Raw genomic sequence first — 24402 nt, 5'->3', positions numbered from 1 at the left:
CACCGGTGACTCCACAAAATAAAAGCAACACCTCTTGCCCAGGTGATTAGCGATAAAAAGCACGGTTGCTAATGATAACATGATGATGAAGTTCCGTCATCGATGGCACCCAACACACATCGATATTTGAATGTATTATGTTTATATATTATGTTTTATAAATGAAATTGCAACCAAAATAACAGCAATTAAGTTGTAGAAATCCTGCTGTGAGGGCGCCTGAGACACATAACTCTGCATTGAGGCATTGCCCCGCAAATCGGCGTTGGAGTTATTCGTTGGAATTGGCTCAAATGTGTACAGCGCGCGAAAGCCAATGGCCACAAAGCGATCGTTGGAGTGCAGTGTCACCCGAAAGAAATGACCATCCGAGCGCATTTCAAAGTCCTGCAGCTTGCCACAGTATTTACTGTACTTGCGATCTGTGCTCATGAAATTCGAAAACTCCACATAATCGCTGGCGGTCTGATGATCACAGCTGTAAAGAAACCACATTGTCAACACTGACACACAAAAGCAAATAAAGCGAAAGTGAACCTACGCGCCAATGCCCTCCACATCAAAGTAAGTAAAATGTACCACAACTCGTTCGTCTCTGCCGGCGTAGAAGTAATAGTTGCATACCACGTTCTCCAAATAAAAGCCAGGGAAATTGGGAGAATGGAAGAGCCCGCTGATGCGTTCGCTGCTGTTGTAGACGAAAGTGCATTCCTCGCCCTGTTGGACGCCCGACATGATACCAAAATCTATAAGAACGTTAATAGATTATACATAGATTACGCCAAATAGATTTTGTCTACTAACTTGTTAGGAACCTGTACTCCGCACGAAATCCGTAATATTGCACCTTGTTGGTCATTTCAGGTGGATACTTTCCAAAGTACTGCATATGGATCTGCGGGCCATTCGACATCAGAGGTTTGGGCAGAAACGCACCACAGACAAGCTCACGTGTCTCGTATCTGCCGCGCACTTCAATCATCACGTGGAGGGCATCATTTGCCTGGCATTCGGTGGAGTTTTCGTGTATGGTTGGTATATTAAAGTCATGAAAGCGGATTTGAATGCGTTCGGGCGGTTGCGCTTCAAAATCGTAGCGGCAGAGAATGTTTCTCGTGCCAGTGTTGGCAACGCCAAAGTTCTTGCTGTAGAACAGCTGATTTGACTCGAATGTTCCTGATTTGTTTACACGCGAATCGTACGTGTGCTGGCATTTCTCTGTAAAATTTTGTTATATAGATGTTTTATATTATATGTTGAGTCTGGTAAAGGGGAAGAGTCATATTCGGTTGTTAGCTCGTCTTGGCAGCAGCATCATGGGCAGCAAGCAGACGGAGAATGAGGACAATAAATTGGACACATTTCGGCGCGTTTGTGATGAAATAGCGGCAGAGTCAAGCTACCTAAAGAAAGTGGACAAACTACAGAATTTCTTTGAAAAGGGCACCAGTGGCACTGGCTTCGAGGGCGACACATTGCTGTGGGTGCAGTTTCTGATACCAGTAGCCAACCAGCGTGTCTACAATTTGCAGAACAAGGCGCTGATTAAGCTATTCTCACGCATTTTTAATGCCAACCAGCAGCAAATGCATCTCGATCTCGAGCAGGGTGAGCTTTGCACTTAGTAGTATGATGCGAAAAATGTTAATAATACTTTTTTCCTATATACTCCCCGCAGATGGTGACGTGTCCGAGACTCTACGCAAGCATTTTGCTGACTCAACCAAACTCAAACCGCAGAAGCAAAGCAAACTTTATTTGCAGGAAGTGGAGAGGCTGCTCACCCAGCTCGAGGAGCGCACCAAAGAGGATGAACAAACGGAACTTTTGCAGGAGCTGTGCAAGAAGGCAACCGACTTGGACTTGCGCACCTTCATTCGACTGATTAAACAGGATCTGCGCATTAATGCACGCGCCAGACACATTCTGGATGCCTTTGGCCCACTCGCTTATCCCGCGTATCAATCGTCTCGCGATCTGTCAGCCATTGTGGAACAGTTTGCGGACAAAGGAAACAAGGCCTGGGCGCTCAGCAAAGTGAAGCAGACTAAGAAAATTGGATTGAGCGGCAGTGGGATTCAAGTAATGACTCCAATATCGCCCATGCTGGCCAACGCCTGCAAATCTGTGGAGGAAGCGTTCAAGAAGAGTCCCGGCGGGCTGTACGGTGAAGTCAAATACGATGGCGAGCGCGTGCAAATCCACAAGCAAGGCACCGAATTCAAGTTCTTTAGTCGCAACCTGAAGCCAGTGATGGACCACAAAATCAAAGCTCTAAAGGACTATATACCGCGAGCCTTTCCCGGCGCGGGGGATATGATTCTCGACTCTGAGATTATACTGGTGGACACAGAGACGGATGCCATGCTGCCCTTTGGCACTTTGGGTGCGCACAAGAAGCAGACGTACGCTAATGCTTCGGTTTGTCTGTTTGTCTTCGATTGCATACTCTACGATGGAGACGACTTGACGCAGCTGTGAGTGCAGAACAGATCCTCCATCCAGTCCCTACAATAACCGCTTTTCCCTTTTGCTCTTAGTGAGTTCCATAAACGTCGCAAGATACTCGAGGAGAACATCAAGCCCTTGAAATCGCACGTGCAGCTGTCCGAGTCTCAGTTTCTGAAGACCAAGAACGAGCTGGCCATGATGACGGCCAAGGTTTTGCATGCCAATCTGGAGGGTGTGGTGCTGAAGAGTCCCAATGGCAGCTACCAGCCGGGCAAGCGCAACTGGCTGAAGGTGAAAAAGGATTACCTCTTCGAGGGTAAAATGGCAGACACAGCGGATCTCGTGGTGCTGGGCGCGTGGTTTGGCTCCGGGAAGAAGGGCGGCGTGCTCAGCATCTTTCTGATGGGTTGCTACGATGAGCGCGATCATCTGTGGAAAACTGTGACGAAGGTGCACTCTGGCCTGGACGATGCCACCAACGAGGAGATGCATGCCACACTGATGAAGCTAACGGAGCGTGCCGATGCCAGTAAAACACCCAATTGGCTGCTGTGCAAAAAGTCACTGGTGCCCGATGTCCTGGCCAAGGATCCGGCAAGCATGCCAGTGTGGGAGATAACTGGCGCTGAGTTTACCAAATCCGAGGCACACACAGCGTCCGGCATCTCCATACGCTTTCCCAGAATAACACGTTTGCGTAGCGATAAAACAGCGAAGGAAGCGAATGATTTGGCCCATTTGGAGGACCTGTACGAAGCCTCCAAGAAGAGCGTCAATGTGGATCTGCTGCTGGCCAATTGTGATAAGGGTGCGCTCGATGCGGAAAAGACGCCAAAAAAGATAAAGCCAGACGCCAATGCCCGTTCAAGCAGTAACAAAAAGCTAAAGAGATCCCCCATTGAATCGGACGATGACGAGAAGGCAGGTCGGGCGCCAACGAAGACCAAACGCAAGATACCAAAGCTAGAAAGTATTTCACCATCACAAAAGGGCCTCAAAGATTATTTCAAATCCAGCAAAACAGAAGTAAAAACTGAAATAAAACAGGAGGAAAAGCCATCGGGTTCCAAGCAAGTGGAGAGCCAGTTATTTGCGGGTCTGTTGGCTCAATTTGAGATGAATCGCGAACTGAATAAAGTTAAAGATGAATTTGTGAGGCACGGCGGTTCGCTCACAACGGATACAAAAAAAGCCGATTTGGTTTTCTACGATAACGATGCAGAAAAGGCTTTGGATTTCGACAAACTGAGGTACTATTTCATGTATTTTATGGGTTCTTGCTTTGTAAACAAATTGAATGTTTTCCGCAGGTCTCTTTACCGCCGCAGCTGTCGTCATCTCAATGTGCGCTGGCTCCAATCATCCATTGAGCATCAGAGTCGGCAGCCCTATCCACTTTATGCTGTATTGCTGAAGCGTTGCTGAGTTTTGCATTTGTTTTGAACCATTTCAACATACAAGTATGTTAGATTAATTGATGAAATTATATACTAGATATGTATGTTTATCAAAAGCGGTGCACGATTTCATACAGCGGCGACACCACGCAAAGCTCTGTTTGAAAGCTTTGCGCGGTGTCTAATAAAAACAATTCCAGTTGTTTGGTGGCGTCGCAGTTATAATTTGAACGCTGGAATCAACGAACGCGCACTGCTTGCTCCCACGCCCGTACTGAGATCATCAGCGAAATGTTATTAGAATTTCTGGCACTGTTTGGCATTGCCTTTGCGCTGTTCTATCGCTGGGCAACGGCAAACAATGACTTCTTCAAGGAGCGCGGTGTTAGCTTTGCCAAGCCAAAGCTCTATTTTGGCAACATGGCACAAATGTTTCTAAAACAAAAGGCCATGTTTGATATCGTGTGTGATTTGTACAACAAAGGCGGCAGCAACAAGTGAGTGTGAATCCACATCTAGTTAGTTAATTCAAATCAACGCACTTTGAACCTATTAAGAGAATATAAATAGATACACACACTTATGGGTAGTGATGTGTAAATCAACATACAACTGTCAAGGTCAATCGATCGTGTGTATCTACGAATAAATATGGGCTGGGTGCGGTCACGTTTGGAGAAATTACATATTGTACCTGCATATATAGCAAACAAATGCTGATGATTTCTTAACGAAATGTGTGAAATTATCAGGCCCAAACAATGTACTTCAGGCATATGGTGGTGGCAAATAGTTGAGATAATTTTTAATCAGTTTATCAGTCGAGTTGATTTGAATGTTATCAATGTGTGGAAACGCTTTGCTAGGTACAAAGGCATAACAAAGCTAATGCCAGGTGTACACAGATAATTATATACACAGATACAGGTTTTGTTTTATGTCTGAAATTTAATCAATTAACTAAAGGAATCAAAGCACATCTAAGACCAGTTAGAATTCCAGCAAACTTTTGATGTTTTAGCTAAAAAAAAATGTTTATCAATTTCTAATCTAATTTCACATGACAAATTGGCGTACAATTATCAGTGCAAACGTTTATCAGTCAATAACCTTGATTACTTTATTTTCCCGCAGAGTTTTTGGCATCTTCGAGCAGCGCCAGCCACTGCTGATGATCCGCGATCCGGAACTTTTGCGGCAAATAACCATCAAGGACTTTGATCACTTTATTAACCATCGCAATATCTTTGGCACCGGCACCGACGATGATCCACATGATATGAGCAATCTCTTTGGCAGCTCGCTCTTCTCCATGCGCGATGCACGCTGGAAGGACATGCGCAGCACTCTCAGTCCCGCCTTTACGGGCAGCAAAATGCGACAAATGTTTCAGCTTATGAATCAGGTGGCCAAGGAGGCGGTGGATTGCCTGAAGCCCGCGCAGACGGCAGCCGGAGAAGGCACGGATCTGGACATGAAGGATTACTGCACACGCTTCACCAACGATGTGATTGCCTCCACGGCCTTTGGCCTGCAGGTGAACTCGTTCAAGGAGCGCGACAACACCTTCTACTCGATGGGCAAGAAGTTGACTACATTCAGCTTTCTGCAGAACCTCAAGTTCATGATATTCTTTACACTCAAGTCGTTGAATAAGGTTTGTGGTTGGATAATGGAACGCCGAAAACAGATCTAATAATTCGTTCTCCCTTTGCAGTACCTCAAAATTGATCTCTTTGACAAGAAGAGCACAGAATATTTTTGCCGTTTGGTTCTGGATGCCATGAAGTATCGACAGGAGCACAACATTATCCGCCCCGACATGATCAACATGCTGATGGAGGCGCGCGGTCTGTTCCAGACGGACAAGACCAAGACGACGGTGGTGCGCGAGTGGAGCGATCGCGACATTGTGGCTCAGTGCTTTGTCTTCTTCTTTGCCGGCTTTGAGACCTCCGCGGTGCTTATGTGCTTCACGGCCCAGGAGCTGATGGAGAACGAGGATGTGCAGCAAAAGCTGTACGAGGAGGTGCAGCAGGTGGACATCGATTTGGATGGCAAGGAACTAACATACGAGGCCATCATGGGCATGAAGTACTTGGATCAAGTTGTCTCCGAGGTGCTGCGCAAGTGGCCCGCAGCCATAGCCATAGATCGTGAGTGCAACAAGGACATAACCTACGACCTGGATGGCCAGACCTTGGAGATCAAAAAGGGTGACTACATCTGGCTGCCCACCTGCGGCTTCCATCGGGATCCCAAATACTTTGAGAATCCCAGCAAATTCGATCCCGAGCGCTTCAGCGATGAGAACAAGGCCAACATCCAGCCATTCACATATTATCCCTTTGGCCTGGGACAACGCAACTGCATTGGTGAGTGGGAGTCAGTCCTTTAACTTGCAGAAAGTTATCTTAATTTTTGTTTTTTAGGTTCCCGCTTTGCCCTGCTCGAGGCCAAGGCTGTCATTTACTATTTGTTGAAGGAATATCGCTTTGCTCCAGCCAAGAAATCCTGCATTCCCCTGCAGCTGGCCAGCAATGGCTTCCAGCTGACGCCCAAAGGTGGATTTTGGGTCAAATTTGTTCCGCGCAATTAATTTCTATGCTGTGCCACAATGCTTGTTATAATTATTAAATATTTGCCTAAAAGTATGCAGCGTTATTTTGTTACTGTTACCGCCAGCAAGCCTGAGCGATCGAAGCTCTGTAAAGTAAAAGATTTCTTAATTTCTGTACTTCACTTTCTGGTAGATGGCAAGGGGTTCATCTGTGACATGAATTCTCCCTGAATTACAATTCTAAAAGTTTTTTGGACGAGAATGCGTCTATATATTTGTTCGTGGAACCTCCTACGATAGCTGCCTGTTGCCTGCCTGGTTGCTGTTCTCAATTTCGCATTAAAAGTGCCTTAAATTTCGGTTGAAAATGTAAGAATAGAATAACGGCTATGACTTTTATTTATAAATAAAACAATGGCGCATCTTTGGGCTCTGATTTACGTAGACGCCTATGTACACACACTCTGCTCAAATGTGAAGTATTTGCTTGGTTAGCTAACGAAATTCGTACACTCGGTAATCCTAAAGATCCAGAGGTGTATTCTCTGAACGGAGGCAAATGGAACATAGAAAGATTTTCGGTAAGTAAAAGTGTAACTAAAGTTTCTTTAGCGTGAAAAATAATATAATTTTCATTGAGAAATGGATGCACTGTCTGTCCGTTCATCTTCCCTGCACGTGCAGTGATTTGTGCAACTGGAATGCACACATGTTTGACCAAACTGAACCTTAAAAGATATTCAAATCCACACTATGATTACGCTGTGCACTGTGCAATTTTAACTGACTTCAATTTGCACCTTAATATTGCGATTTACTGTGTATAAAGGGGGCTTGCCTGCAGTCAAAGCATTCATTAATCGAGAGACACCTTGTTTTTTTTCTTCAGAATTACGGGAGCGCAGCACTCACCATACGAAGTGCTTATTTGCTTTTGCCCACAAAGATAACTACCGGGTTTTTGTGTGCGCTTATCTCCAGCCTCGGCAAATAGGGAATGGGCCAAAGTTACAGCGTTTTTCAATTAGTCAAATGTGGCAGGTCCAAGCTAAGTTGGGTCTGGCATGGAGTGCGCTCACCCTCCCAAGGGTTCAAAGGGTCGCAATGCCACTTGACACGGGCCATGCAAATTCGCACATGAGCCAGAACCAACAAGTTCCAATTTCTAAACAGGGGTCAGGGCTAAGCAGGGGATAAGAAATTATTTAACGAGTCTCTCTGGAAACAACCCATAATAATATATGAGAATGCGCTTTGCTTTGCTTTGTTTTTGGTTCATCGATCAGCGGTTTGGCTATAAATACGGAGTGAAAATTCTAAGCAACTCTCATTCAAGCAGCAGTCGCGTTCGGCCCATCAATTCTTGGGAATACGTTTAAAAAACATAGAAAATATACATAAATATATATTGTACATGTCTGTGTTTGTGCGTTTAAATAAAGAAAGGAAAAGGATTAACGTAGCATCAGCAGAATGTCGGAAATGCAGCAATTTTATAAAGACAAAATCATGTTGCTAACTGGCGGCAGTGGATTCTTGGGCAAAGGTAGCCAGAACTTTGTTTTGTTTTTTGAACAAATAATTATACACTGGACCGCACATAAATTACACAAAAATATGCAATTAAAATGTGCTCTTTATGAACTTCCAAGCCAAAGCCAAGCCAAACTTCATGTTTGCCCGCTTTGAGGCAGTGTTTTCCCTACAAAATAAAATGTTTTCCTTTGCAAATATCAAAGTTGAAGAATTTCAATCTATTGGCTAAAATGTGTGAATAGATTTGGCATTTTTGACTTATCATACGCTGCATAACAAAAGATTGAGTGACACCCCCAGATAAGGCGCTGAGAACCGGCTGCAAAGGCCATCAATCGCGACCAGATCACAATTCGAATTCAAGTTGAATCTATATTTTGTTTTTGTGTGTCTTTTGTCTCCAGTGATCATTGAGAAGCTGCTGCGCACCACAGAGGTGAAGCGTATCTATGTGCTGCTCAGGGCCAAGCGCGGCCAGGAGATCCAGGAGCGCTTTGTGTCCTGGGAGAGCGATCCAGTGAGTAGTCCCTTCTGCTGCTCTCTGGCGAACTAAGTCGAATAATCCGAAGCATTCTGAAGGTCTTCGATATACTACTGAGAACCCAGCCCAAGGCCATGCAGCGTGTGACGCCCATTAGAGCCGATTGCCAGTCGTCCGATCTGGGTCTCAGTGCCGCCGATCGGCGGCTGCTGATTGAGGAGGTGCAACTGGTGCTGCACGGCGCTGCCACAGTGCGCTTCACAGAGCCGCTGCACATAGCGCTGGCCATCAATACGCGAGCCGCGCGGCTGCTGCTGCAGCTGGCCAAGCAAATGCAGCGCCTGGAGGCCTTTGTGCATGTCTCCACGGCCTACTCCAACTGCGTGGTGGAGAAAATCGAGGAGAAGTTCTATCCGGAGCATCTGACCTGCTCGGCGGACAAGGTGCTGGAGCTGAGCGAGTCGCTGGACGCTGAGCTGATAGACAACATGGCACCCGCGCTGATGGGCAGATATCCCAACACCTACACCTACACCAAGGCGCTGGCGGAGCAAGTGATGCAGCGGGAGGCGGGCGACGTTCCCGTGGGCATCTTTCGACCGGGAGTTAGTAGGTGTTTGGTCCGGTAAAGCTGTTGCTGCTTTGGTAACTCTTCCTCCCTCTATTCCTCCCAGTCATTGCCAGCTATAAGGAGCCCATGCCGGGCTGGATCGACAATCTGTACGGACCCATTGCCGTGCTGTATGGCGTGGCCTTTGGCGTGCTGCGCATCACGCGACTCAATGTGAAGGCACAGGCGGGCATTGTGCCCGTGGACTACTCAGCCTGCATGGCACTGGCCACGGTCTGGCACACGGCCATAGAGGCCAAGCCGCAGGGGGATCCGGCCATCTACAACTTCACGCCCAGCGAGGAGAACCTCATCACCTGGGGCGACTTTCGCGACAAAGCCGAAAATCTGGTGCACAGCTATCCGCTGAGCAAGATGATGTGGTGTCCATTTCTGCACTGCACCACCACCCCCTGGCTGTTTAGACTCGTGGCCTACTTCTACCATCTGCTGCCGGGCTATGCCATCGATGTGGTGCTGCGTTTGCGTGGCCAGAAGCCGCGCATGATCAAACTCTATGGGAAAATACACAAAAACATCAACATCCTGGCACCCTTTGTGGACACCACGTGGAAGTTTGATACGACCAACACGCAGCGGCTGTGGCAGCGCATGTCCTCGCTGGATCACAGCTTGTTTGACTTTGACATGCGCGGCATCAACTGGGACGATTACTTTCTGCACGCGCTGTCCGGCATTCGCATTTACTTGGGCAAGGAGCAGCCCACCACCATAGGCAGGGGCAAGCAGATACTCTGGCGGTGGGTACGAGATTTTATTTATATTTCCCATCAATTTTTGAAGATTTTTTCTCGCAGCTTTCAGGTCTTGCATCGCATTTTGCAGCTGACTTTGTGCAGCGTCGCTGCGGCTCTCTTGTGGTCTCTGCTTAAGCTCCTAGCTGCCTAGGGAACACACACACACCCTCCACACACACACACAAATCGTAGCTTAATTGAGTTCTTAGTGTAATAAATAAATGTTCTTGGCCCAAAGCAGACTCACTGGCGGGCAATGGTGCACAAACGGCCAACGATTCGCGCAACGAAGAGACCAGCAGCAGCAGCGGCAGCAGCAGCGACAGGCGCAACATTTGTACGCGACGAGAGCTCAAGACAGACTGAATCTATCCTTCGACTCATTGCTCCACTCAGACCCAGTCGATTGGCCACATCCGCTTCCGGCCACAGACAGACGGAAGCTGTCGAGGAGGCAAGGCGTCAAGGAGCAGCAGTTAAGTTTTGCCGCCATTTGCCAACGATTAGCATAATTCGATTGGGTCGATTGGGTCGATGGGGGGATGGAGGGGGGCTGTAATCTAGGCTAATATATGAGGCGCCAGACAACTCACCAAATGAACGTCCGGGCTTCGACAGCTCCGCATCCGCCTGAAGACTGTTCGCGCTGTTGGCCAGCGACGATTGCTGATGCTGCAGCTTCTCCTGCTTCGATGCCACACTGGCCGCCTCCAGTATGGGTGCTGCGGGTGGGGGCAACGGCAACCCCTGCCCCGTCGACACAAACTTGTACTTGCCGCGAAATCCTTTAGCTGTGAGATTCGAGCTGGCATTAAACTCCAGCAGCATGTCCGGGCCGCTGCTCACGAGTCGTCGCGTGGGGCAGGGCGTGCAGAGCACATCCAGCACGGCGTTCATGTGCGCGGACTCCGCATCGAAGATGGTCAAGGCATCCAGTTGACAGCCGCCGCTGAGCACTGGCGGCAGTTGCAGCTCCTCGAAGAGGAGTTCCACGCGCGTATCGGGCCGCCCGATGAACTTGTAGGCGCACTTGATGTGCGCGGGATAGTGGGCCGGAAAGCGGGGCGAGTGAAAGTAGCCCTGCCCCAGGCTGCCCACCTCCCCGGCCAGGCTGGCAAAGAAGTAAAAGTCGCAGTAGCTGTGCGGCACCAAGCGCCCCTCCGTCTTGAAGTTTTCTGCAATAAAAATAAACAAAAAATTCAAAAAATAAACCCAAGAGCGGTTCAGGGCTCACCTCGTTTCAGAAACCTATAACTGGCCGTGAGGTTCAGCTGCCAATTGTCCAACTTTGTGGGCGGATGCTGGAAACGCAGCCGCAATCCCAGCAGCCTGCCCGAGCTATAAATAGGCGTGGCAGTGCGATTCTTGCTGTGCTGGCAGAAAGTGTCCGCCGGCAGTGTTGAGTTCTCGATGACGGGCTCGCGCAGATACGGAAAAATCTCAACGCTGTCCAAGCACCTGTCACGAAAATTGCAATGCAGAAAATAAGAAAAAACGATGCAGGAATTTTTGCCTGCCATGGCAGATGCGTAACGATGTCTGAAATTTATTGGCCGATACTTTTGGGGCTGGCTCGTTGGTCAGCCAGCCTATAAATATCCCAACCCGCTTTGCCCATTAAGAAATAATTCCCATCGCTCTCTGTGGGTTCTTCACGATTTATTTTGACAAAAAAAAGTCGCACAAAAACTGGCGCCAAGAGTTATACGATTCGGATATACGAGGCAGCTGTTTTTCAATATCTTTGGAGATGGGGAAAATGGAGGCTGCAATAAATTCCTTTTAGTTTAAGGGATTTTTCAAGGGAAAAGTTTTAATTTTTCATCATCTGAAAGGGGAAGTTGTGCTCTCGAAAACCTCTAAAATAAATTATGTATTCCATTTCGGTTCCTTAGGTTTCTTTTCGCTTGCGCATGCCGCCGAGCATGCGGCAGAAGGCTGGATAATCAATCATTGGCGGCTCCTCCAGGGACTTGGGCTTGGCCATTGGCGCATGACTGAGCGCCTCCTTGGCCTCGTTGAGGCTCATTTTGTCGCCATAGTTGGTCAGTTCCTCGTAGATTCTAGAGTGTGCATAAGGGTTGGGGGTATGCTTAGTGTTTTCACCAGAGATTTTCACACCCACTTGCGTTCTTCGATTTTGCCCGTGCCATGGTCGTCCCATTTGCTCCAGGCCTCCAGCAGCACATCCTCGGGATCCAGTTCCTGTGTGCGGCGCGACATCAGACGTACAAAGGCCTCGTAGTCGAGCGGTTCTTTGGCCTCCAGCATCATTTGCTCCAGCAGCTGCTCGTTGGGCTCGTTGCCCAGGGCAGTGTAGGTGAAGCGCAGATCATCCTTCGATATCAGGCCATCGCAGTCCGTGTCAAAGAGCGCGAACACCTTTGGTCGGTAGAATCCAAACAGACAGTCAGTCAAACCAGTTCCTGTACTCGCTGCCAACTTACTTCCTTCAGCTCCGCTAGCTTCGAAATGTCCAGCTCGTGGGGCGCCACATCATCGTCGGCGCTCATCTCCTCCGGCAGCGTGTAGTGGCCACCGCTGTCGGGCAGCTTCAGCGAGGGATTGAATATCTCATTGATCACGGCCATGGCCTCCGATTCGGCCAAATGTGGCGGCGGCTGAGGTGTCTGTGAAGCCTTTCGCGCCGAGCTGGCACGACGACGACGCTGCAGTTGGAATTTATGGAATTTTTACTCTCCAGTCTATGGGTTGGCTTTTTGTTCACTCACACGCTCCAGATCCTCCAGGGAAACTGTTGGATCCATAGACATTTTGAGTCGTTGAATTTGTAGTCTTACACACAAAATTTAAATTATTATTTTAAACGTTTAACTTTCATTCACTCGATGACCGTGGAGCGTACACATTCCTGCGACCCGCGACTGTGACTGCAACGGCGACGCGACTGTTGCACTGCGACGGCGACTGTCGAGGAACACTTTAAAATTTATTCATACGTACGACGGCGCGCTCGGTCCAAGCTCCACTGAAATCTGCGTGGCCAGTGCTCTCCAATTTTATTGACAAATCGATTCCGAAATTTGTGTATGTAATTTGTATGTTCCTTGGCATATCCGGGGGGTAGGGTTGAGTGGTGTGTGCGATGTGCATGGGATTTTGCATAGAAATTGACACAAATTTGCGGGCGCTGACCATTTCCCTCGATTTATATAAATAACCAGGCGTGCCGGTGGCCACGGCGTCTCCACCGAACCATACCGCCCGCATGGCCTTCATAAGGTATTTTAATTACATTGCGCGCTGCGCTTCCCTCTCTCGGATATTTGGCAATCGCGTTCACCCTGCCCAAGACAAGACGGGATCAGCCTTATCTATCGATGGTGCATCTCTTTTCGATTTATGATTTCTGATGGCTGTCACAGACAGCTGCCCGATGCGCAAATACGCAGATCAGGGCGGAAGCAATGCTACTCACCCGACGCGCAGCTGCAACTGCTCAAGCTGAAAGGCAACCAGCTCATCATCCATTCCACCAATAAACACCATCAGGCAGTTGTTCTTGGCGCCGAGTGCCTGACTCGCGTTGATGCTCAGCCTGCCCCACTGGCTGGCATTCCGCTCATTGGCATGCAGGCAGGAGCAATCTGCAACGGATTAACTGCATCAGTGGGGGTATCCTTTGGCATCCGTTACTGGCACACCTACCCAGCCACAGTTGCGACTGTTTGCTGCTGCCAGCCACTTGCTGCTGCTGGCCATCGCTGCTGCGAATCGCCGCCAGAGCCAGAGCTAATCCCAGAGCTAATAACCAAGCGGCCTCCATATTCAGCGGCCAAAGTGAAACTGTGCGGCCAGCAATCGTTATCCTTTTGCTCCACCCAGGCTGCTGTGGCTGCTGCTCGGCTCGGTCCTTGTGGTTTAAAAATAGCCAACACCTCGCATCCAACTGGGCTTCTGCTGCTTCAGCTACTCCTTGCCGTGCCATTAAATCTCATTTGAGGTTTTTATGCTGGCTTTGTTGCAGGTGTCGTCGTCGTCGTCGCCATCAAAGCCCGTTGATTAGTTTCTGATGCTGGCGCCGGCTTATGCTCCCTCTCTCTCTACCTTTATCGCTCTCTCTTGGCTCCCCACTCAAGTACACACGTTCCCATATTTGCCTGCGGCAAAGTCGGGCAGCGTGTCCCTTCCACGGTGTTTTGGTCAAGGTATTTTTAAATGTGTGCCGTTTCGTCATTGTTTTTTTGTGGATAGCTATTGCAGCGGCAATGGGTCCGCTGTCCAAGTTGTAGCAGCAAATTCATCTCAAATTTTGAACAAAAATTCAATTAAAGTTAGGGCCGATAGAAAAGGAAATTGAATTTGTGGCGTTGCGTACTTCTACGTGCAGGCAGTTGAAGATTTTGTGTTTCTGTTTTTCTTCTCAATGATTTGTGTTTGTCTGTTCGTGTTCGAAGCTTCACTAAACTCCCAACTGCGCTCCAAACTGCAGCAACATCCAAAAGCTCAGATCAAAGCTCAGGTAAGCAGCGATCAAAGTCAACACAAGCAGAGCGCGAGCTTTAGCGGGAGAGAACTAATAGAGCGAGATGGGCAATAAGAAACAAGAGCAACAACAAGCAATTTTTCACTCTGGAATTTACTGTAAATATTAGAAATTATACGCCGTTCTGCTGCGAGCACCTTGATGTAAATAAACCCACTCTGACTAGTGCATAACGTTTATTAAATACAACACTTACGAATACACAATAGATAACTGCACGGGCATAATAAACACTACGCGTATAAACTCATATCTACACATTATTGGGCTGCTGCCTGATTCATCTTAGCCTTGAACATGTCACCCATTAGGGTTGCCTTGCTGCCATTCAGCTCCTCGTAGTCGTATGGCGCCACGTGCTCCTTGCAGCGCTCCAGCCACTGCCTGATGTGCTTATAGGGACGCAGTTCAAAGTCAAATGCCTCCAGCTGGGACACGGTGACAAGCAGCGTCAGATCGGCAATGGTAAAGTGTTCGGCGGCTGCAAATTGTCGACCCTCCAGAATGGTGTTGAACCAGCCCACCGCCTCTGAAAGCTTGGCGCGTTTACCCTCATCCAGCGGAGCGCCAATAAACATTGTGGGGAACTGGGGAAAAGGGATTATGACTGCTGGACGGGAGGCAGGGGATGTACTCACATAGTAGTCCGTGAGGCGCATGTAGAGTGTGCCCAGATCGAACTGCAGACGTTGATCGACCAGCGCACGCACCCGTATATCCGTGGGATAGAGTTCATCGCTTTTGCCATAGGCAGCCACCAGATATGCAAGAATAGCGCGACTGCAATGCAAAGACTTTAAAGTTAAAGGAACTTTCCTATGGCAACAAAACTCACCTTTCCCAGAGTACCAAACCCTCATCGTTCATGGTTGGTATACAGTGCTGGGGATTCATGGCCACAAAGTCCGGCTTCAGCTGCTCCCCCTCCAGTATGTTGACGATCTTTAGCTCAAAGTCCAGGCCCAACATTTTGGCCAATAGGAGAATACTGCGGCAGGGCGGACTGGGTGGCAGGTAGTACAGCACGGGTGGTGACATTCTTTTTCCACCGCTGAGCAGTAAACAATAAACGAATTCGGTTACAATACGCTTCGTGTCGCTCATTGGCTGAAATTCAAAACTGAAATGCCAACACGCTGCCCATTGACCGCTCGAGCAGCCCCAAAAACTACTGGCTGGACAGTACACACCGCAAAAAATCAATGCATCGATTTTGTACATGTATTTTTTATTATTTTGACTTGAAGGACAAGTCCTGCGGCTTGTCAAAGTTATTTAAAAGTAATTAAAACTGATAGAATACTTTTTGCGGTTTTGCGGCAGACTGATCTTGGCAGTTTCACAGCAACGAGATTTTGAGAGCAGTACACTCGTGAGAGTACCAAAAGTGACCGCTGTTAGGTGTGATGGCGCCACTTAAGCCGCCCAGCAGATGGTAAAATGTTGAAAGTTTTGAAAAATTCAAAATAAAACAGGGTATGCAACCATTCGATTCGCTTTCACGCTGACAGTCTAAGAATATGGCATACTTCGCGTCGACAGCAGTTTAATTGCACTCACTTATTTATTCATTATGGGATATGCAACGAACGGGGGCGGAGGCGGGGCTCTGTTGGAGTCTACTCACACAATTTTGTGCACCAGCTTGTGCTGCACCACGGCTACCGAGTCGATGTCTATGCAATTCCCCAGTGTGTGGCAGTGTGCCGACGAGTGTCGTGTGGCAAAGTGCGTGGCGTGGCTCCAACTGCTTGCCCCACAGCTTCAGCCAGCTGCTTCTGCTCCAAGTTCTGTCCTGGCTGCAGTTGATGCTGCCGAACGGTCTCCGGGATTGCAATCTCTCGACTGTCGCAACTTGGCGATGTCTCTGTCCGTTGTTGTATCCGCCGTCTGTCTCCTTTAATTTTCTGAATAAGTTGTCCGCTGTCTTTGGAGTTTCTTTTGTTTTCGTTTAGTTTTCATAGCGAACGTTGCCAGGGACGACCACCCTTGTCCTGGTCTGGTCCTTCCTCCTCCTGCCCCTCTTCTGATGAGTGTTCGCCTGTCCGCTGTGTTCGTGCGGGGGCAGTGGGCGTGTGCTGGTGCCGAAACTCGGTCAAAATTTTCCTGTTCGTGTCTAAAATTATACGACTACATAATTTTTCCCAAGCTATGTTTCGCCTTTCTTTTTTTATTGATTGCTAACAAATTTTCCAATTCAATGCACTTCATAGCGGGCCACCGCTCTGGCTTTGGCTTCGGCTTGGAGGTGGGGAGCCACTCGTATGGATACCGTTTTGATTGGCATCACTTGAAATTTTTAGGAATTAACTAAACAATGAAGATACCCATACCCATCCCCATGCCCATACACCATACACCATCGCGTGCTGGTTTCTTTAGAGGGCCGTTCAAGGACATGCCAGGGTCGGTAATTATGGCCAGCACTGTAAGGATTATCCCGAATCTCAGGCTCATCTACCTGTACTGAGCCGGACAGGTAAATGGCAGCAACAATGCCTCATTTAGAGGATTCTGGAAAAGGCTCTCTGGGCTGTCATTAAATTCCCGGAAAATGTGACATAAATTGCAAAATGTAGCCCGAAAAATGGCCTCAGCGAGCCTATAAATAGCCCAACCCGAAGACGCTGCAGGATCAGTCGATAGTCGAAGAGCAAGTGATGAAAATGTTGCGCCTACAATGCAAATCCCATTCGGTGTTGCTGCTGCTGCTGATGATTCGAGGAGCACTCAGTGTGCCAGCACTGGATGCAACACCCGCGGCAGCCACACCAAACACCATCGACGAGAGTGACAAAACGGCCGACGGGAGACCACCACAGGGGGAGGCTCCACTCAGCAACAACAGCAACGAGACGAGTTCACAGGTGGCAGACTCCTCTGAAGTGTCTTCAGTGGTAAGTTCTCGCGCAGACCAATCTTTAACCTAAAGCCGGAACTAATAATCGAAGATTTACAGCCCGACAACGAAGCCAGTGCCAGCTCCATTGATCCCACAACCATCTATGCCAGCGGACTCATCACACCCGAGGCTTTCCAGCAGTATCTGAGCCAGTACGGAGCTGCGGCTTATGCGCGCTTTGGCGGCAGCTACCCAGCACCGATATCCGCTGGAGCGCCTGGCCTCTATCCCTATCCCGGACCCATTGTGGTGCAGACCGGCTATGAGGGTTTTCTGGTGCCCGCCAATGCCGCTGGCCAAGCAGACTCCACAACTGTGGAGGCAGCTGCACCAGCTCCTTCCTCCTCCAACAATCCACTTCTTGCGTTCGCCTCCAGGCTGCTGCCGACCATCCTGATGTCCACGCTCTTCCGCATCGCCGCCGTGGTGCTCTCCGCCGTGGGCGTTATACTCTTTGGAGGCGCCATCACGAACGCTCTTTGCCGGATCACGCCCATCTGTGATATACCCGCCAAGGCGGTGAACATTCTGCGCACGGGCGGCGCCCAGGATGTGGGTCGCATGCTGGCCGAGGAGATGACACCGGAGCGGGTGCGACGTGCCACGGAATTCGTGCGGAATGCCATCCGCAAGTATCGACAGCTGCAGAAGTTGGTGGAGCCAGAGTCCAGCTAGGGTGGTGGCGCTGGCCTGGAATGGGTTTTAGATTTATTGTTCGCTCGTTAATTAAATGAAAGGCAAAATGTACTTTTAATGTGGTCATAAAAAAAACAATTTAACATTTTCTTGTCACTGATGGGACTGTGGTACACTCCCTGCCCCTGGCGTAAACTTCTCACGCAGCCCTCTCGCGGCTTTTATGGCACACTGAGCAAATGCAAAATGTAAAATATGTATGTATGTATGTACATATGTATGTGCAAACACTGCCATATGTAATTGATTTACGAGCGTTTGTGTGTGTGTCTGTGTTCAATGCCACTAGCTGCACGTTTGTTAGTTAACTAAACTTGCGAATGTTCTAATCGTCCAACGGTCAATGGCCGTAGCCCAGCCCCAGCACGGGGAGATTTATGTGAGGGGGATAATCATCGCGTGCATTCAACTTTATTGCGATTGCAGTCGTGCCGGGCACATGGAATTCTCATAGCAACTAACAAGTTAACAATCTCACTTTTTTGATCAATGTCAATTAGTTGAATGACGCTTTGAATGTTAAATAACTGTGGAAAATCTCTGTGGAGTTGAGAAAGTTTATTTCTGCGCTGAGAGATGAGTTTCTGCACTGCCCGGAGCTTTTCTGCCAGCTGGCTTTTTGCACTGCCGCCCGCTGTACATAAACATTGTTTACCGCAAAAGCTTACGCACGTTTTTTCGGTTCTTTATCCCGCCACCTTCGTTTCTTCAGTTGCATCAGGTTTGCGCTGTTCTCTCGCGCTCTTTAGTGCAGCTGATCTAAAGAGCTTTCTTCTATGCATGGGAGAGGAGTCATAGCTATGACTCTTTCTTGCTCTATTTATAATTAAGAAGCATTTTCCAAAACTAATATGCCACAAAAAATATCATACATTTCCTTCAGCATACTCCACTCTTGAAATGTTAATAAATGCCACCCATTACATTACAAGCGCAACTAATTACAAGATAAGAATATATATAATTGGGCTGCTCCCCAAGGCAAAATTTATTATTTTATTTTTATGATGAAATAAATATGTGAGGTATATTTGACAGTATGATCCTATACATCACTTCTATTTGGAATCCATGAACCCTTTGATGATCAGTACACCCTCCCAGTTCTGCTCCCAGCCGGGAGTCACCTCCTTGGCAGTCTCGTACCACTTGGCCACATTCGGATACTTCGAAAAGTCAAAGTTCACAATTTCAAAGGTGGAGACAGTGGCCAAAATGGCGATGTCGGCCACAGTCAGACTTGAGCCGGCAACAAACTCATCCTCCTCCAGGAAGGTATTCAAGAGCTTAAAGGCCTTGTCCACTTTCACCATTTCCTCTGGAGGAGCTGGCTTTTTGGTACGTATCTGCGGGTAGATAGCCTTATAGAAGCTTTGGAACAAAGGGTCCATGTCGAAGTAGAGGCGTTGGTTGATCACAGCTCGCTTCTGAGGATCTGAGGGATAGAGGGAGTCGTCCTCCTTGCCGTACTTCTCCACCAGATAAATGATAATGGCACGCGACTCCCACACCGAGAATCCGTTGTCCACGAGCGTGGGAATTGTGTGCTGAGGATTGAGCTTCACAAACTCTGGCTTCAGCTGATCCCCCTCCTTGATATTCAGCACCTTCAGGTTAAGTTCAAGTCCCAGTGCCTTGGCTGTCATAACGACGGAGCGGCAAGGTGCCGAGCCCGGGTGATAGTAGAGATCCATGTTGAAGAATGTTGTGTTAGCTGCAGAAACTTGTTGCTACTGAACGGATACAAATAATACGACCGGCTTTTATAGCAAAGTTTATAGCAGGCGGCAAGCCCCCTGCGCACTCGTATAAGTGTATGAAGCTCTTTTTGGGCTACGTGGTACACGAAATCATATCGATCGAATCACTCATACACGTATGAACATATGTATAACTCGTACTCGAAAATCCCTATCAAAAATAACAACTCTTTTCTGTTCAGTAAACATTTCTTGAATATACCAAACATGGGCATACCACTCGTACATACATACATACATACATATATTCGTATTATCTTCGCGAAGATAACATTTGAGTGGAATTAAGTACGGACTGTGACCATTTATTTGCTAGTGGAAAGATAATTATAATAATACGTCCATATGTATGTATGTAAATATATATGTACATACATATGTACATACATTGTATGTACCTACGAGTAGCTTCCACATATTCTTGTACATGTACATTTATTAAATATACTTTAATTTTTTATAAATTCTTAGTTCTCACAGCTCATTGAACGGGAATATTTCCTCCGATTATAATCAAACTTGGTTGGTCTTACCTTGGCCGTTTAAAAACTGTGGAAACCCTCTGTGGAGTTTAGAAAGTGTATTTCTTCGCTGAGAGATGAATTTCTACACTGCCCGCCGCCTACTGCGTGTCTGTAGCATTTCTACCTGCCGGCTTTTTGCACTGCAGCCCGGAGTGCATAAACATTGTTTACCGCAAAAGCTTACGCACGTTTTTTCGGCTCTTTATCCCGGCACCTTCGCTTTATAGCTGCAGCAGGTATGCGCTCTTCTCTCGCGCTCTTTAGCGCAGCTGCTCTAAAGAGCTTTCTTCTTTGCATAGGAGAGGAGCCATAGCTATGACTCTCCCTTGCTCTATTTACAAATATAAATAAGAGTCATATTCCAAAACGAATGCTACAAAAATAGGTTAAATTCCCTTCAGAATTCTACTTAAAGGTAAAAAATGCCTCCCATTACATTGTCTAAAAGCTAATCCAACACATGGAGTTTCATACCAAAAGCGGAACTAATTACAAGATAAGAGAATATATAATTGGACTGCTGCGCAAGGGAACATTTATTATTTTATTGTTAGTGTGCCCGTGTAATCACTATGATGAAATAAATAAGTGATTTATCTTTGACAGTATGATTTTGTTCTACACGTCACTTTTAATTGGACTCCATGAACTTTTTGATGATCAGTACACCCTCCCAGTTCTGCTCCCAGCCGGGTGTCACCTCCTTGGCATTCTCGTACCACTTGGCCACATTCGGATACTTTGAGAAGTCAAAGTCCACAATTTCGAAGGTGGAAACAGAGGCCAGAATGGCGATGTCGGCCACAGTCAGACTAGAGCCGGCCACAAACTCATCCTCCTCCAGGAAGGTATTCAAGAGCTCAAAGGCCTTGTCCACTTTCTCCATTTCCTCTGGAGGAGCTGGCTTTTTGGTCCGTATCTGCGGGAAGATGGCCTTAATGAAGCTTTGGAACAGCGTGCCCATGTCGAAATACAGGCGTTGGTTGATCACAGCTCGCTGCTGGGGATCTGCGGGATAGAGGGAGTCGTCCTCCTTGCCGTACTTCTCCACCAGATAAATGAGGATGGCACGCGACTCCCAAAGCACGAATCCGTTGTCCACGAGCGTGGGAATTGTGTGCTGAGGATTGAGCTTCACAAACTCGGGCTTCAGCTGGTCCCCCGCCATGACATTCAGCAACTTCAGGTTAAGTTCAAGTCCCAGTGCCTTGGCTGCCATAATGACTGACCGGCAAGGTGCGGAGCCCGGGTGATAGTAGAGATCCATGTTAAAGAGTTTGTCGGTTGTGACGATTGTGTTAGCTGCAGAAACTTTTTGCTACTGAATGGATACAACTAATACGATCGGCTTTTATAGCAAAGGTTTGTCTCTATCCCCTCTGCGCACTACTAAACGTGAATGAAGCTCGTTTTAGGGCTACGTGGTACACGAAATCATATCGATCGAATCACTCACACACCTTTGTATAAACCGTACTCGTATTTCCCCATTAAAACGAACCAGTTTCTCTTTAGTAAACATTTCTTAAATATACCAAACATGGGCATCCCACTCGTAAACCCGTATTATCTTCGCTATGATAACATTGGAGTGGAGTTCAGTACGGACTGTGACCATTTATTTGCTAATGGAAAGATAATTATAATAATACATCCAAATGTATTTTCATAATTTTTCATCAATTCTCAGTTCTCACAGCACAGTGAATAGGTAGGCGTCCATAACAATTTTTCCTTAGATTATATTCAAAATGTGTTGGTCATGGTTTTCACCATTTCACCACGACCTTGGCCGTATATTTATTTTTGTACTTACTTTATACATACATTGACATTTACATAGTCATAGACACAGCCCTAAATGCTCTCAAAGTCGAAGCGCCTGATGACCTTTGTGTGATTTCTGGTCATCCAAGGATTCGTTATGCCAGAACTGTTCCCATGGAAGCGCCCCTTTTCCACAAAGGACACTAATCACTAGAATACACATTTGATTGTACCTAATTATAGGTTCTTGGCTAATGACGTGGTACACACATGCAAGTACCTACGCGTAGCTTCCACAAATTCTTGTACATGTGCACATATGATGATGGGTACATTTAAAATATAAAACATTTATAATGGGAAGAAAGACAAATGGGAATGGGAATTATGGGAACGTTTGGCATATGGAACAAAGGTAAGCATAACATGAGTAGTGTCTAAAAATGATTAAAAATAGGGTAAACCTTTATATCTGCATTGAAAAAGGACCATATATATTTTGCGACGCTCTTTTATTGCTTAGTTTTTCTTTAATATAACACTAAAATGACTTAAATTCTACTTAAACTCTGGCTTCTTGGCATCAAACAAGTGTTTCCTGGACAATAAACCTTCCAGTGTATCCTCCCAGCCGGGCGTCTCCTTCTTGGCATTTGCGTACCACTTGGCCACATTCGGATACTTCGTCAAGTCGAAATCCACCAGCTCGATCGTGGCGATGGTAGCGAGAATGGATATGTCCGCAATGGTTAGCTGGCCGCCAGCCACATAGTCCTGTCCCTCCAGGAAGGTGTTGAGCAGCTCGAAAGCATTTTGCACCTTCGTCCACGCTGCAGCGTCGCCGTAGCTGCCAGTTCGGAGCAGTGGATAGTAGTAGCTGGCAAAGGCTTCATACAAGGTGTTCATATCGAAGTACAGACGCTGGTTGATCAGGGCCTGCTTTTGGGGATCCTTGGGGTAGAGGGAATCATCCTTGCCGTACTGCTCCACCAGATAAATGAGGATGGCACGCGACTCCCAAATGACGAATCCATCGTCCACGAGGGTGGGAATGGTGTGCTGTGGGTTTAGCTTCAAGAATTCCGGCTTCAGGTGCTCTCCCAACTTGGGGTTCAGGAGCTTCTTGTTCAACTCCACACCGACAGCCTTGGCAGTCATGACCACAGCCCGACTGGGTCCGGGACTGGGCAGATAGTAGAGATCCAAATTAGGCATCGCGATTAAAAGCAAACTGTGTGCTGCTGAGTGGAGAAGTGAACTAAAATGAAAACAGCAACAGGCTTCATTTATATAGCCACAGCAGTCTGGAATTATCTACGTTTTGTGCGCTGACTGTATGGAAAATATGCCCGTCACCGTTTGACATCATCACAATTCACATTTCAATTTATTATCACATATGCTAGCTCATTTCGGCAATATAAACATTGATGAATTGTTTGATTGATGCAGGACTGCATTGGTGATTCCACAAAATATCTGTTATCTGCAGGAAAATTTACTTAAGGAACAACTTTCATATGAGTTTCCCAATTGTTGTGGTTGTGATATCAAAATATCTGTCTACGATAGGATCTCAGGATTTGTACGTTGAATTGGTTTAATATAATTGCTTTCAGCTTTATTATCCACTCTGAGGTTGAATGACCGAAATGAGCTGGGACGGGACACGCTCTGGAACAGTCTTATCGCACTTATCACTTATCAAAACAAATGCGTTAAGTAAACAATAAACAATAACTAACTAGCTTAAGAGCAGACATTCTTAGGCTTTCTTTGGCTGCAGTAAGGCTCTCATTATATCGAGTCCTGGCCGGGTCTCCTCCCAGCCGGGCGTCACTTTCTTGGCATTTGCGTACCACCGTTCCACATTCGGATATTTCGACAAGTCGAAGTCCACTGCTTCGATCGTGGAGATGGTAGCCAGAATGGAAATGTCAGCAATGGTTAGGTTGCTGCCGGCCACATATTTCTGACCCTCCAGGAAGGTGTTGAGGAATTCAAATCCAGTTTCGAGCTTCTTGAACGCCTCTGGAGTGCCGAACTTGCCAGTGCTGAAGGCCGGGTAGTAGTAACCGGAAATGGCGGCATAAAGCGTGGCCAAATCGAAGTAGAGACGCTGGTTGACCAAAGCACGCTTTTGAGGATCCTTGGGGTAGAGAGAGTCATCCTTGCCGTACTTCTCCGCCAGATACATGAGAATGGCACGCGACTCCCACAGCACGAATCCGTCATCCACCAGAGTGGGAACGGTGTGCTGTGGATTGATCTTCACGAAATCCGGATTCAAGTGTTCCCCCGCAAAGACATCCACAACCTTCTTGTTCAATTCGACACCGACAGCCCTGGCAGTCATGATAACAGCGCGACTGGCACCGGGGCTGGGCATGTAGTAGAGATCCAAGGTAGGCATCGCGATTGTACTGTGAAAGAAAGTCAACTGAACTTGGGCT

The 24402-nt window shown here is 47.4% G+C and overlaps 10 protein-coding genes across 13 annotated transcripts; 4 read left to right on the top strand and 6 right to left on the bottom strand.

Moving 5' to 3' along the window:
* Positions 1 to 141: 141 nt before the first annotated feature.
* LOC117899199 (suppressor of lurcher protein 1) lies at positions 142 to 13580 on the bottom strand. Its single transcript, XM_034809072.1, has 7 exons — positions 13463 to 13580; positions 13233 to 13413; positions 11028 to 11251; positions 10387 to 10968; positions 805 to 1218; positions 542 to 746; positions 142 to 478 (listed from the first exon to the last, which is right to left on the bottom strand). The coding sequence occupies exons 1-7, from the start codon at positions 13578 to 13580 to the stop codon at positions 142 to 144; spliced, it is 2061 nt and encodes a 686-aa protein (XP_034664963.1).
* LOC117898581 (DNA ligase 3) lies at positions 1171 to 3891 on the top strand. The gene is made up of 4 exons (XM_034808123.1): positions 1171 to 1608; positions 1679 to 2477; positions 2541 to 3701; positions 3762 to 3891. The coding sequence occupies exons 1-4, from the start codon at positions 1254 to 1256 to the stop codon at positions 3874 to 3876; spliced, it is 2430 nt and encodes an 809-aa protein (XP_034664014.1). The 5' UTR covers positions 1171 to 1253; the 3' UTR covers positions 3877 to 3891.
* Positions 4072 to 6502, top strand: LOC117898582 (probable cytochrome P450 9f2). Its single transcript, XM_034808124.1, has 4 exons — positions 4072 to 4345; positions 4983 to 5505; positions 5566 to 6223; positions 6281 to 6502. The coding sequence occupies exons 1-4, from the start codon at positions 4140 to 4142 to the stop codon at positions 6445 to 6447; spliced, it is 1554 nt and encodes a 517-aa protein (XP_034664015.1). The 5' UTR covers positions 4072 to 4139; the 3' UTR covers positions 6448 to 6502.
* On the top strand, positions 7775 to 9990 carry LOC117898583 (fatty acyl-CoA reductase wat). 3 transcript variants are annotated; one of them, XM_034808127.1, is made up of 6 exons: positions 7775 to 7954; positions 8349 to 8461; positions 8524 to 8808; positions 8902 to 9034; positions 9100 to 9796; positions 9854 to 9990. In XM_034808127.1, the coding sequence occupies exons 1-6, from the start codon at positions 7882 to 7884 to the stop codon at positions 9942 to 9944; spliced, it is 1392 nt and encodes a 463-aa protein (XP_034664018.1). In that variant the 5' UTR covers positions 7775 to 7881; the 3' UTR covers positions 9945 to 9990. The 3 variants fall into 3 exon arrangements, with proteins under 3 accessions (XP_034664018.1, XP_034664016.1, XP_034664017.1); XM_034808125.1 differs by having other exon boundaries at positions 7803 to 7954; positions 8524 to 9034; XM_034808126.1 differs by having other exon boundaries at positions 7803 to 7954; positions 8524 to 9034; positions 9840 to 9932.
* On the bottom strand, positions 11668 to 12783 carry LOC117898594 (calmodulin). Its single transcript, XM_034808141.1, has 4 exons — positions 12526 to 12783; positions 12241 to 12462; positions 11919 to 12175; positions 11668 to 11856 (listed from the first exon to the last, which is right to left on the bottom strand). Exons 1-4 carry the CDS (start codon positions 12565 to 12567, stop codon positions 11685 to 11687), a joined length of 693 nt encoding a protein of 230 aa, XP_034664032.1. The 5' UTR covers positions 12568 to 12783; the 3' UTR covers positions 11668 to 11684.
* Positions 13581 to 14524: 944 nt separating the features above from the next.
* On the bottom strand, positions 14525 to 16417 carry LOC117898593 (glutathione S-transferase D7). Of its 2 annotated transcripts, XM_034808140.1 has the most exons (4): positions 15928 to 16417; positions 15136 to 15351; positions 14939 to 15080; positions 14525 to 14887 (listed from the first exon to the last, which is right to left on the bottom strand). In XM_034808140.1, exons 2-4 carry the CDS (start codon positions 15336 to 15338, stop codon positions 14561 to 14563), a joined length of 672 nt encoding a protein of 223 aa, XP_034664031.1. In that variant the 5' UTR covers positions 15339 to 15351; positions 15928 to 16417; the 3' UTR covers positions 14525 to 14560. The 2 variants fall into 2 exon arrangements, with proteins under 2 accessions (XP_034664031.1, XP_034664030.1); XM_034808139.1 differs by lacking the exon at positions 15928 to 16417 and having other exon boundaries at positions 15136 to 15426.
* A 500-nt stretch (positions 16418 to 16917) lies between these two features.
* LOC117898592 lies at positions 16918 to 17971 on the top strand. Its single transcript, XM_034808138.1, has 2 exons — positions 16918 to 17197; positions 17260 to 17971. The coding sequence occupies exons 1-2, from the start codon at positions 16961 to 16963 to the stop codon at positions 17875 to 17877; spliced, it is 855 nt and encodes a 284-aa protein (XP_034664029.1). The 5' UTR covers positions 16918 to 16960; the 3' UTR covers positions 17878 to 17971.
* An 884-nt stretch (positions 17972 to 18855) lies between these two features.
* Positions 18856 to 19645, bottom strand: LOC117898598 (glutathione S-transferase D2-like). Its single transcript, XM_034808145.1, has one exon. It carries the CDS (start codon positions 19590 to 19592, stop codon positions 18957 to 18959), a length of 636 nt encoding a protein of 211 aa, XP_034664036.1. The 5' UTR covers positions 19593 to 19645; the 3' UTR covers positions 18856 to 18956.
* Positions 19646 to 20782: 1137 nt separating this feature from the next.
* Positions 20783 to 21494, bottom strand: LOC117898599 (glutathione S-transferase 1-1-like). Its single transcript, XM_034808147.1, has one exon. It carries the CDS (start codon positions 21447 to 21449, stop codon positions 20814 to 20816), a length of 636 nt encoding a protein of 211 aa, XP_034664038.1. The 5' UTR covers positions 21450 to 21494; the 3' UTR covers positions 20783 to 20813.
* Positions 21495 to 22414: 920 nt separating this feature from the next.
* LOC117898606 (glutathione S-transferase D7-like) lies at positions 22415 to 24389 on the bottom strand. The gene is made up of 2 exons (XM_034808156.1): positions 23734 to 24389; positions 22415 to 23180 (listed from the first exon to the last, which is right to left on the bottom strand). Exons 1-2 carry the CDS (start codon positions 24360 to 24362, stop codon positions 22508 to 22510), a joined length of 1302 nt encoding a protein of 433 aa, XP_034664047.1. The 5' UTR covers positions 24363 to 24389; the 3' UTR covers positions 22415 to 22507.
* Between the last annotated feature and the right edge of the window lie 13 nt (positions 24390 to 24402).

The sequence above is a fragment of the Drosophila subobscura genome, chromosome O (genome assembly GCF_008121235.1).
Source record: "Drosophila subobscura isolate 14011-0131.10 chromosome O, UCBerk_Dsub_1.0, whole genome shotgun sequence".
NCBI classification, from domain to species: Eukaryota; Metazoa; Arthropoda; class Insecta; order Diptera; family Drosophilidae; genus Drosophila; species Drosophila subobscura.
Note: the sequence above shows the minus strand (reverse complement) of the source record. Positions and strands in the feature narration are given on the sequence as shown.